Here is a 12,601-nt window from a genome sequence, read left to right as displayed (position 1 = left end):
CTTGGGTTCGTAAGGTGAAAATAGTTTGGAAGAAGAGGCAAAAAAATCTTAAACACCGGGTTCGTATCTTGAAAGGTTCGTTAGAAGAGGCGTTCGTAAGAGGTAGCACTGTATATGCTCTCAGTGTACATAAAAAGAATAAAATGCATTGTCAAGAATAAAAAAAGATAGAACACAGTGATAGTCAAGGAAACAAATGAAAAGAATATAAATTGAAAGATCCAAGCACCATGGTTATAGTAAGAAGTGGGAAGAGATAGATACTAGTAACGAAAAGAATAACAATAGTAATACAGTGTTCCCTCGATTTTCGCGGGTTCGAACTTCGAGAATAGCCCATACCCCGGTTTTTAAAAAAATATTAATTAAAAAATACTTCGCGGGTTTTTTTCTATACCACGGTTTTTCCCGCCCGATGACGTCATCGCCAAACTAATAATTTTGGCAAATAAATAGCAAAAAAAAAAAAATTGTTAATAAATAATTATGTTTATAAATATCAGGATCACTAAGTGTCTTATTCAATGGTGAGCACCAGTAATAATGGCGAGTAAATGGTTGTTAAGGGAATGGGAAATGGTAATTTAGGGGGTTAAAGCAGAGGTCTCCAACCGCCGGTCCGCAGACCAGGACCGGGCCGTTGGGGTTTTTCAGCCGGTCCGCGGCGCTGCTGACAGCTAGCTCCGCGGCCCTGCGCCTGGTCAGAGCTCGCGTGGAGGCTGCCTCTCTGCTCCTCCCATATTTCGCCCCCCTCCCAGCCTCCTGGCCGCATTCACCTTCCTCCGCCACCTCCAGCATCCAGCTCTTCCTCCGCTTCTCGCTTCTCTACAAAATGACAGCCGAGCGGCGGCCCGGAGGCTGGGAGGGGGGCGGAGCACTTTGAATCCTGGCAGAAGCTGCTGCCCGAGTGCTCTTGGCCGGCGGGATTCAAAGTGCTGGGGTGGGGGGTGTCCCGACAGCCCCCCCACCCCAGTGCTTCGCCTCCCGCTGGGCAAGAGCACTCGGGCAGCAGCTTCTGCTGGATACGGGCGATGGGTGGGAAGCCGGTGGCTGTGGCAGCTGCTGCAAGAGGCTTCCGCGCCGCTCAGTCCCACTCATCGCCCGTATCCAGCAGATAGGCTTTGAGTTTTTGGCTGGGGGGGGAGAAGTAGGACCTTCCTAACTCCCCCCCCAGCCAAAATCACAAAGCCAGGCAGCCCCCAGCCGCCAAAGGAGCCTCCTGATTCTCCCCGCCCTTCTGTCCTGCTCATTGCCCGTGTCTGGCAGAAGCTGCTGCCCGAGTGCTCTTGGCCGGTGGGATTCAAAGTGCTGGGGTGGGGGGGTGTCCCAGTGGGAGGCGAAGCACTGGGGTGGGGGGGCTGTCGGGACACCCCACACCCCAGCACTTTGAATCCCGCCGGCCAAGAGCACTCGGGCAGCAGCTTCTGCCAGATACGGGCAATGAGCGGGACAGAAGGGCGGGGAGAATCAGGAGGCTCCTTTGGCAGCTGGGGGCTGCCTGGCTTTGTGATCTTGGCTGGGGGAGGAGTTAGGAAGGTCCTACTCCCCACCCCCACCCCCACCGGGCCATGGAAAACTGGTCTAGCTTAAAGCCGGTCCCTGGTGCAAAAAAGGTTGGGGACCTCTGGGTTAAAGTGTTAAGGGAGGGCTGTTGTGATAGTGTCCATAGGCAAAAATTGTGTTTTTACTTCCGCATCTCTACTTTGCGGAAATTTGACTTTCGCGGGCGGTCTCGGAACGCATCCCCCGCAAAAATCGAGGGAACACTCTATAGTCTTAGTGAATGGTTTGACAGAATCATTTGTTTAGCAGAGTGATGATGTTCGGGGGAAAAACTGCCCTTGTGTCTAGTTGTCTTGGTGTGCAGTGCTCTGTAGCGACGTTTTGAAGGTCAGAGTTGAAACAGTTTGTGTCCAGGATGCAAGTGGGCTGTAGATTTTCCTGGCCCTCTTTTTGACTCATGCAGTAGGCAGATTAATCGATTAATGGTGTAGTTTACAGATTAATTAATGAGAAATTTCCTGTATAGCGAGAACAATTAACCAGTGGGACTGCCTGCCACCAGAAGTTGTGGGTGCTCTAACACTGGGGGGAAGGGAGGGTTTTAAGAAGAGATTGGACAGCCACCTGTCTGGAATCCGGGTAGGGTTTCTTATTTGGGCTGGACTAGAAGACCTCGAAGGTCCCTTCTTCCCACTCTGTTTATTCTGTTGTTTTCTGGCCTCTCTCTCTCCCCCTCCAGATCTGGGACCACAACCTGATCACAGATGAGTTTCTGGGTCAGGTGGCCTTGGTGGGAGACCCCACCGACCTTCACCCTCTGCACATCCTCCACCTCCAAGACAAAGGCAGCAAACGGGTATCGGATCTTCCCGGCGTTCTCAAGGTGCAGCTGTTGAGTAGCAGCGCTCTCACCAGCATCTGAGAGATGGAGGCGAGGGGGGCGCAGCGGCCTTCGCTCCTCTACACCGTCTCCTTCCCTCGTTCCTCCATGTAGAGTCTCTGCGTGTGCTTGTCGGTGGTCTCCATATACTCTGCATGTCTTCTTCACTTCTGAAATGGGACCAGCCCTTCCTTCAACGTTCGGTCTGGGTGGTTTCCCACCATTTGACACAAAAAAAGGTGCCTTTTTCCCAAGAAATCAAAATGCGATGTTTTGCTGCTCCTCTTCTTCGTCTTTTCTTCTTCTTCTTCTTCTTCTTCTTCTTCCTCTTCTTCTTCTTCTTCTTCTTCTTCTTCTTCTTCTTCTTCTTCTTCTTCTTCTTCCTCTTCCTCTCCTCCTCCTCTTCTTCTTCCTTCCTTTCCTCCTCTTCTTCAATTCTTCTTCCTCCTTCTTCTTCTTCTTCCTCTCCGCCTCCTCTTCTTCCTTCCTTTCCTCCTCTTTTTCAATTCTTCTTCAATTCTTCTTCTCCTCCTCCTCCTCCTCTTCTTCTTCCTCCTCTTCTTCAATTTTTCTTCTTCTTTTTCTTCTCCTCCTCCTCTTCTCCTCTTCTTCTTTCCTTTCCTCCTCTTCTTCAATTCTTCTTCTTTTTTCTTCTTCTTTCTTCTTCCTCTTCTTCCTTCCTTTCCTCCTCTTCTTCACCACCTCCTCCTTTTTCCTCTTCCTCTTTTCCTATTCTTCCTCCTTCTCATCCTCCTTCCCTCCCCCTTTCTTTCTTTCCTTCTTTCTTTCTTTCTTTCTTTTTTCTTTCTTTCTTTCCCTTCCTCCTCCTTCTCCTTTTACTCTTCCCTCTTTTCTTCTTCCTCCTTATTCTCCCTTCCCCCTTTTCCTCTTTCTCTTCCTCCTCCTCTTCCTTCTCAAAACTGGGAGATTATCAGTCATCAGAGTTGGAAATTCGTTCTCCCACCAGAGAAATTTCCAAGCCAAAGCTCTGGGCGAAAACTGGACGTTTACACGGAGGGAGACACACCCCTCCACTGGTCAAAAGTGTGTGGCCAGTTCTGTAAGTCGCATTGCCGCGTTCGCCAAACGGCACATTCTCCACCGATGCCCCGCGGGTGCGGCCGACACCCTTAGAGGACAAAGACAGGGGTCGGACATGGTGCATGATGTCTATGTTGCGTTTTTGTGGCGCTTCTACGGGAATTGCATAATATCTCAGCTTAGCCACGGAAGCCTCTGCAGCTTGGCTTGCATTTCATTAACCATCCCGGTCCTTAAAGTGTCTTCCGCTGTCGTCCTTTGGATTTCACAAACAAGATTTCAACAGGAATCGCTTCCTGGGTTTTTAGAAGAAATTTTTAAAAACAAACAACGAAGTTTGAGTGTTTTCGGAAGCTGAATCCCATCTCCAGTATCCGATAGAACAGTGATGGTGAACCACATTTTTCCTCGGGTGCCGAAAGAGTGTGGGAGGGCGAAAACTGCTTCCCCTGCACCCCGGAGGCCCTCTGGAGGCCGGAAAAGGCCCGTTTTCCAACTTCTGGTGGGCCCAGTAGGCTCGTGTTTCAGCTTCCCCAGGCTCCAAAGGCTTCCCTGGAGACAGAGGAGGGTAAAAACGCCCTCCTACATCGCCCAGGGGCTCCTTGGAAGCCAAAAACGCCCTCCCAGTGCCTCTGTGCGACCCAAAAATCAGCTGTCCGGCACACACATGCACATTGGAGCTGAGCTAGGGCAACGGCAGATACAGGGTGCGTTCCAAAAGTAATGCAATTATTTTTTTGAAAGTAATTTATTGAACAGATTTGCACAAACACTTAAAATTCTTCAAGTCCTCGAAAAACGAAAAACGCGCCTCGCCACAACACACTATGAGTCTGCAGGTTCCTGGCTAAACACCAGGTGCCAATGCTGCCCCCCCCCCCTATAGTCCTGACGTCGCCCCAGCAGACTTCTTGTTGTTCCCACCCCTGAAAGGAACCCGTTTTTTCTCCATAGAAGAGATCCAATCAGCCGTGACGAAGACCTTGCGAGAGGTCCCCGAAGACGCCTTCCAGGACACGTACCGGTCATGGCAGAGTCGCTGGAAAAAATGTGTAGAGGCCCAAGGACAGTACTTTGAAGAATTGTGTTTGTGCAAATCTGTTCAATAAATGATTTTTTTAAAAAATAATTGCATTATATGAGCCGGGGTGGCGCAGCAGGTAGAGTGCTGTACTGCAGGCCACTGAAGCTGACTGTAGATCTGAAGGTCAGTGGTTCAAATCTCATCACCGGCTCAAGGTTGACTCAGCCTTCCATCCTTCCAAGGTGGGTAAAATGAGGACCCGGATTGCGGGGGCAATAGCCTAGCTCTGTTAAAAAAGTGCTATTGCTAACATGTTGTAAGCCGCCCTGAGTCTAAGGGGAAGGGCGGCATAAAAATCGAATAAATATAAAAATAAATAAATAAATAATACTTTGGGAACGCACCCTACATGGCTCCGCGTGCGACCAGTTCACCATCACTGCGATAAAACATTGTTTCTCAAAACTCAGGAACTTGAAGACTTGTGGACTTCAACTCCCAGAATTCCCCAGCCAGCTTGGCTGGCTGGGGAATTCTGGGATTTGAAGTGCATGTGCTTAAAACTACTGAGATTAAGAAACACTGCCCTAGCTTTACAATTCACTCAACAACCAGTGGATCTTTCCAACTTGCCATAAGTTCTTGAAACAGCAGGGAAATACATATACCTAAACAACAGTATTGCAATAAGGAACATTTTCTTGATCGGAAGTCTTCCCCAAACATTGTGGATACTGTTAAATTCGCACACTCCCATTTGTAAATCTTGTGGGTTCATAGTAGGAATAATGAAACAATTTGACTTTTGGCCATATTTTTTTTAAAAAGAGTGTTTTCCATATAAATGTCCAGGTGCCACGGAATATTGAAGTGCCATTAGCTTGTTTTACTTTTTCTCTTGTTTTTTTACTCATATAAAATATGTTTTTTAAAAAAAGACAGAGTTGAATTTTTATCATGGAACAGGCTCAGTCGGTAGCAATCGTCCGAGAGCATTTTTCCCCCTTTCTTTTCCTACAGACGACCCCAAATTCTTTTTATTATTATTATTTTAATTATTAAAAATAAATTTTATTTAAATACACATATTCACACAACACATAAAACAAAACAAAACATTTATTTAATTGGATTTAAAAAGAGAATTGGACGAATGTGTAGCAAATCTCTATAACGGTTGTAACTGTACTTATATTCTATTACATATCACTTTTTAAATACTTGTTATAAACCAGTTTTTTTTTTAAAAGAAACAATAATAATAATTTACATAAGTAATCCAAAGACCCCAAATTCATGCTGTTTCTTCAGAATGTAAATTGAAATGTTTTTTCAATTAACGTTCTGAAGAAACAGCTTCCTTTAAGTCACAAAATGAACTGTCAAGGACTGATTGTATCTTTGGGGCTTCTGCTAATCCGAATTGGGGTAGGGAGCCTTTATTTGTGTTTGACGCAAGCTCCAATTTTGGAGGTTTTGAGGATCAACCGCTAGAAAAATAAGCCTTCACAAGATGGGTCAGCAGTGTAGTCGGGCGGTAGGAAAAGCAAGTAGGAGGCTTGGCTGCATAGCTAGAGGTATAACAAGCAGGAAGAGGGAGATTGTGATCCCCTTATATAGAGCGCTGGTGAGACCACATTTGGAGTACTGTGTTCAGTTCTGGAGACCTCACCTACAAAAAGATATTGACAAAATTGAACGGGTCCAAAGACAGGCGACAAAAATGGTGGAAGGTCTTAAGCATAAAACGTATCAGGAAAGACTTCATGAACTCAATCTGTAGAGTCTGGAGGACAGAAGGAAAAGGGGGGACATGATCGAAACATTTAAATATGTTAAATGGTTAAATAAGGTCCAGGAGGGAAGTGTTTTTAATAGGAAAGTGAACACAAGAACAAGGGGACACAATCTGAAGTTAGTTGGGGGAAAGATCAAAGGCAACATGAGAAAATATTATTTTACTGAAAGTAGTAGATCCTTGGAACAAACTTCCAGCAGACGTGGTTGGTAAATCCACAGTAACTGAATTTAAACATGCCTGGGATAAACATAGATCCATTGTAAGATGGCATGTTTTGAAAGGACTGTGTTTTGCCAGGGACCAAAAGTGTTTTCCTTTGTTCTGTTTTTATAACCATTGAATTATTCTTTATAATAATAATATTTCTCAACGTTAACAACTTTTGGATAGGTGGACTTCAACTCCCAGCATTCCAAGTTAGCATCCTGGCTTGGGAAAGCTGGGAATTGAAGTCCATAGATGTCATCTACTGCAGCATTATGGGAGTTGAAGTCCATACGACATAAATTAAGAATCTCGTCTTTTTTAACGCGTCTCTTTTTGTATCTTTTTTTGTGGGTTTGTCACTCGGTGTGTCTTTTTTGAATGCGTTTTCCTTCCTTGCATTTCTACTCCCTTGAAGGAAAGATAAATTTGGGAACATTTTTACTTTGTGACTCTCCTTGCGATGATCATGTCAAGTAAAACCGAAGATATTTGATTTCTGATTTTGCTGGTTCTATCAGCCCTTTTTATATAAGTTATAAAGTCTTGTGTCACTTGCACTTTATTCAGTGGGTGCTTCGTGAAATATATGAATGCCTATATTTGGGGGAGAATGTCTTGATTATGTGGGATTTAAAAAATATTGGAATAAGCCGGCTATAGGAGATTTGTAATTAAAAGCCAAAACTGAACCAACCTTTGGGCCATTAATTCTTAAATGTTGACTGCTGTTTGTGTATAACCTCCCTTTCAGGAACCTGTGCCCTATTTGTTTTCTCACCTATATTGAAAGTTGTGGTCAAGAATGGGAATGAGATAACGTGTTTGCATGAAAGTTTGGATAGAAATTGTAAAACTTTATTTAAAAATGATAAGAGCGAGACTGGGTCAAACAAAATCAGAGACATACCCAGAGAGTGTGTCTTTCTTTCTTTCTCTTTCTTTCTTTCTTTCTTTCTTTCTTTCCTTCCTTCTTTCTCTCTCTCTCGCTCTCTCTCTCCCTTCCTTCCTTCCTTCCTTTCTTTCTTTCTTATTTGATTGAAATGGGGGAGGAAAGGCATATGACAAAAAACCCAGAAACCTGGTTTTCAAACATCTGCATTTGCACAATAGTGAGTTCAATATGAGCACAGGAGGCTTGGGATTATCTTAAAAATGAAGTAGTGGATTTATATTCAGCACTATTTCATTAAGAATTAAAGATTGTGGTGTCAGTTTAAGAAACCTACCTCCTTTCCTTCCTTCCTTCCTTCCTTCCTTCCTTCCTTCCTTCCTTCCTTCCTCCCTCCCTCCCTCCCTCCCTCCCTCCCCTTCTCCCTCTCCTTCCTTCCTATCTTCCTTCCTTCCTATCTTCCTTCCTTCCTCCCTTCCCTTCTCCCTCTCCTTCCTTCCTTCCTACCTATCTTCCTCCCTTCCTTCCCTTCTCCCTCTCCTTCCTTCCATCCTTCCTTCCTTCCTCTCTTTCCTTCCCTCCCTCCCTCCCATGGTTTAATATTAATTGCAATTAATAATAATTTCCTGCTCGCAACCACTAGGTGGCGGTGACACCACTCCTGGCTTTCAATTTGAAAAAAAAGAAATTTCCTCCTAATCTATTGTTCACTGTACAATGGTCCTTAGCTTACAATCATAATTAAGGCTGCAACAGAGGTGGGATGCTAAGGTGGAACGGTGACATGTGCTAGCAGAATGCAGCGCAATTATGCTACTGCACCTAGGCAGGTATTGAAATTGGCGCGGACATGCATGGGTGCCACGGGCAGGACTAGAACGCACTACTTCCTAGTGATTGGCTCAAAGTCACCCCAAAAACCTTTATGTCTAAAGCAGAACTAGAACTCACCGTCTCCTGGTGATTGGCCCAAACTTGCCCCAACAACTTTTAGGTCTAAAGCAGAACTAGAACTCACCGTCTCCTGGTGATTGGCCCAAACTTGCCCCAACAACTTTTAGGTCTAAAGCAGAACTAGAACTCACCGTCTCCTGGTGATTGGCTCAAAGTCACCCAGCCAGCTTTCACGGCTGCGGTGCGACTTGGACTCAACAGGGTCCCATTTTCTAGTTTGGGTGCCTTCGCCCCTCGTCCCCAAGTGGGGCTCCTTCCTTCCCAAGTTGTCATGTCTTTTCTGGGTTGTCCTCCAAAGTTGCCCTTAAACTCCTCCCCTCCCCCTGAGCAGGATCTGCCTGCTATGAATGGGCGGCTATTGAAGCGAAACAGGTGCTAAATGCCAACGGGGAGCGGAAGGGATCTGGGCAGGATGGAGGAATGGAGAGCAGAGCGATGAGGATGACGAGGGAAGCCTTCTGCCTCCATCTCGGCTCCTGACTTTGGCTTGGCCTTCTTGAACCTCCTTTGAAAAGATCCAAAGGACCCCAGACTCTGAGTACGAGGGGGGGAAAGGACAACTGCAGCTTTTCTTTAAGGTAAGGAGAGGCAAAGGGGGCCGATTCCAGGTGCTTTGAGATCCCTTTGGATCCAGTGGCATTTGCTCAAAAGCCTTTGGGGTTTTCTCACTTCCTAACAGGGTTTTCTTCAGCCCCGATGGATATTTAAAGTTTTTTTTTTGACTGACAGCTGAAGGTGGAAGGGCACTTTTCTTCTTCCTTTCTTCCTTTTTGCCTTCCTGCCTTCTCTTTCTTTTCTCTTTCTTTCTTTCTTTTCTTCCCTCCCTCCCTCTCTCCTTCCCTCCCTTTCCCCCTTCTATTTCTTTTCTTTCCCTTTTCCTTCTTTCTTCCTTTGTTACTTCCCTCCCTTCTTTCCTTTCTATTCCTTTCCTTCCCCCTTTTCCTTCTTTCTTTCCTTCTTTTCTCCCTTCCCTTTACTCCTATTTCTTTCCTTCCCCCTTTTCTTTCTTTCCTTCTTTTCTCCCTTCCCTTTACCCCTTCTATTTCTTTCCTTCCCCCTTTTCCTTCTTTATTTCTTTCCTTCCTCCCTTCCCTTTACTCCTTCTATTTCTTTCCTTCCCCCTTTTCCTTCTTTCTTTCCTTCTTTCCTTTCTATTCCTTTCCTTCATTTCCTCTTCCTTCTTTCTTTCCTTCCTTCCTTCCCTTTACCCCTTCTATTTCTTTCCTTTCCCTTTCCCCTTTTCCTTCTTTCCTTCCTTCTTTCCTTCCTTCCCTTTACCCTTTCTATTTCCTTCCTCCCTTCCCTCCTTCCCTTCCCCTTTCTATTTCTTTCCTTCCTCTTTTCCACTTCTTTCTTTCTTTCTTTCTTTCTTCCTTTCCTTCCTTCCTTCCTTTTTTCCTTCCTTCCTTCTTTCTTTCTTTCCTGGAGGGTGGAAGTGAACAAATATGATTTTCAAAAAGGAAAAAAAAATTTTAATTGAAAGACCGGCAACCTAATTTCAGAGGATCTTGTGGTCATCCTTCCAAGAAAAAAACGCTGCTTCTCTGGATCCCCTGTTACGCTTCATCTGAATTCAAGACCTCCAAATAACACGAATCTCTCGGACGAGAGGGGTTTTTTTTTTATCCTTACCCAATTGCGGGGCCTTTGAATTTGCAGATTTCTTCTTCTTCTTCTTGCATTTGCAAAGTTTTTCGGAATGTGCAGAGAGTGAAGGTGTGGGCTTTGTTTTCAAAGGATACCAGCAACATTTGTGACAAGGATCGACCAGGTCTGGCCTCTTGAGATGGAATAAAGGCGAAACAGGTTCTTTTTGAGTGAGGATCTGTGAGGGGCAGGAATGTTTTGGTGTTTGGGCAAACAATCGGCTGAAAAATATAACGGCATTTATTTTTTCTTTCTTTCTTTCTTTCTTTCTTTCTTTCTTTCTTTCTTTATCTGTCTGTGTTTCTCTCTTCCTCCTTTCCCATCTGCCTTTCTTGGCTTTCTCTCTCTCTCTCTCTTTCTTCCCTGTTTCCTTCCTGCATTCCTTTCTTTTCTCTCATGCTTTCTCTCTCTTCTTTCCTTCTTTCTTTCTCTCTTTCTCTGTCTCTCTCTGTCTCTCTTCCTTCTTTCCCATCTGCCTTTCTTGTCTTTCTCTCTTCTTCTTCCTTTCTTCCCTGTTTCCTTCCTGCCTTCCTTCCCTTTCTTTCCCTTCTTCTCTTTCTTTCTCTGTCTCTCTCTTCTTTTATTCCCATTTGCCTTGTCTTTCTCCTTTCTTTCTTTCTTTCTCTCTCTGTTCCTTCTTTCCTATCTGCCTTTCTTGTCTCTCTCTTTCTTCTTACTTTCTTCCCTCTTTCCTTCCTTCCTGCCTTCCTTCTCTTTTCTTTCTCTTCTTACTTCTCTTTCTTTCTTTCTCTTTCTTTCTCTGTCTCTCTTCTTTCGTTCCCATTTGCCTTGTCTTTCTCTTTTCTTTTTTTCTCTCTCTCTTCCTTCTTTCCTATCTGCATTTCTTGTCTTTTTCTCTCTCTTCTTCCTTTCTTCCCTCTTTCCTTCCTGCCTTCCTTCTCTTTCTTTTCTCTCTCTCTCATTCTTCTCTTTTTCTTTCTTCTCTTTCTTCCTTTTTCTTTCTCTCCTTTCTTCTTTCCTTCCTTTTCTTTTTCTCATTCTTTCTCCTTTCATTTTTTTCATTCTTTCTTTCCTTCTTTCTCTTCCTTCTTTTTCTCTTCTTTCTTTCCTTTCCTTTATTTTTCCTTTGTTCTCCTTTGCTCCCTCCTTCCCTTCCTTTCTCTCTCTTTCTCTCTCTCTCTCATGCCGCCTCTCTCAGCAAGTAACATTTTAGCCCAATATTTATTAGATAAAAAACCAATATATCTTTGGACCAAATGATCTTTCCAGCTGCTGAAAACACGGTTTCCACCTGCAATGATTTGACTGCTGTCATATCAAGCCATAGTTTGCTGTATAATAAGCCACAATTGGCTGCTTACATATACAGTAATAGGCTAAGCCCTGAGACCTAGCCTCTAAATCATGATGTCTATCTTTTATTTAAAATGTTAAGCCCCAAACAAGTAGATTAAGATTTTGTAGAATTCTAGCCGGTGAAATTAGACACAGTTTGTGTCAATGTTGTGGGTCTGCATTGAGCTATAGAGAAAAACATTCTGGTATATTTCCACAAGAAGCTCAAAGCGTCTCGATTTACAACCACATTTGAGCCCAGCGTTTCTGTTGTTAAAACAAGGCAGTTGTTAAGTGAGTTTTACCCCATTTTAGGTGTAGACCTCACCTACAAAAAGAGATGGATAAAATTGAAGGGGTCCAAAGACGGGCTACAAAAGTGGTGGAAGGTCTTAAGCATAAAACGTATCAGGAAAGACTTCATGAACTCAACCTGTATAGTCTGGAGGACAGAAGGGAAAGGGGGGACACGATCGAAACATTTAAATATGTTAAAGGGTTAAATAAGGCTCAGGAGAGAAGTGTTTTAACAGCAGAGTAAACACAAGAACAAGGGGACACAATCTGAAGTTAGTTGGGAGAAAGACCAGAAGCAACGTGAGAAAATATTATTTTACTGAAAGTAGTAGATGCTTGGAACAAACTTCCAGCAGACGTGGTTGGTCAATCCACAGGAACTGAATTGAAACATGCCTGGGATAAACATAGATCCATCCTAAGATAAAATACAGGAAATAGGATAAGGGCAGACTAGATGGACCAGGAGGTCTTTTTCTGCCGTCAGTCTTCTATGTTTCTATGCAAAACTATTAGTAACAGTCGTTCGGTGAATCTGGATTCCCCCTTGATTTTGCATGTCCGACGTTTCACAAAAGGTGGTCACAAAATGACCCTAGGCTACACTGCAACCGTAATAATATGACCCAGTCACCAAGCATCCCAGGTATGTAGAATCCCGTAATCGTGGGAAGTCTACAATGGTCGTAAGTGTGGAAAACAGCCTCAGGTCACTTTTTTTCAGTGCCGAATGGTCACTGAACAAACGGTTGCAAGTTGAGGACTACTTGGAATAAGCCGAGATTCAAGTTGTCGTGCGATCACAACTACTTTTTTACCCCAGGATAGGAATGCACATCGAGTCCATGGGGTCCAGCCCCAACTGAGTATGTTAATCCAAATTACAGCATCTTGGATGGTCGGCAAGTGTTGTATTTCCTCTGTACAAATCGATGGTGAAACCACACTTGGCGTCCTGTGTACAATTCTGGTCACCGTACCTCAAGGAGGATAGAATGGAACTGGGAAAGGTGCAAAAACGGGGCAACAAGTATGATCAAGGAAATGGAGCCCCTCCCTTAT

The 12,601-nt window shown here is 44.3% G+C and overlaps 1 protein-coding gene across 5 annotated transcripts in view; it reads left to right on the top strand.

Annotated features, from left to right (window-relative positions):
• Positions 1-12,601, top strand: part of CAPN5 (calpain 5) — a 114,835-nt gene that overhangs the window by 90,424 nt on the left and 11,810 nt on the right. For 2 of the 5 annotated variants that reach the window (XM_070749488.1, XM_070749489.1), the window contains exons 13-14: positions 2,243-2,386; positions 2,498-7,149. In XM_070749488.1, coding sequence (XP_070605589.1) covers positions 2,243-2,386; positions 2,498-2,557 — 204 coding nt within the window. In that variant the 3' untranslated portion in view covers positions 2,558-7,149. Of the gene's footprint in view, positions 1-2,242; positions 7,150-12,601 lie in introns of those variants that run through there. The other 3 variants (XR_011558919.1, XR_011558920.1, XM_070749490.1) reach the window with 3 other exon arrangements.

The sequence above is a fragment of the Erythrolamprus reginae genome, chromosome 4 (genome assembly GCF_031021105.1).
Source record: "Erythrolamprus reginae isolate rEryReg1 chromosome 4, rEryReg1.hap1, whole genome shotgun sequence".
NCBI lineage: Eukaryota > Metazoa > Chordata > Lepidosauria > Squamata > Dipsadidae > Erythrolamprus > Erythrolamprus reginae.
This window is presented reverse-complemented; position numbering and strand designations above follow the sequence as displayed.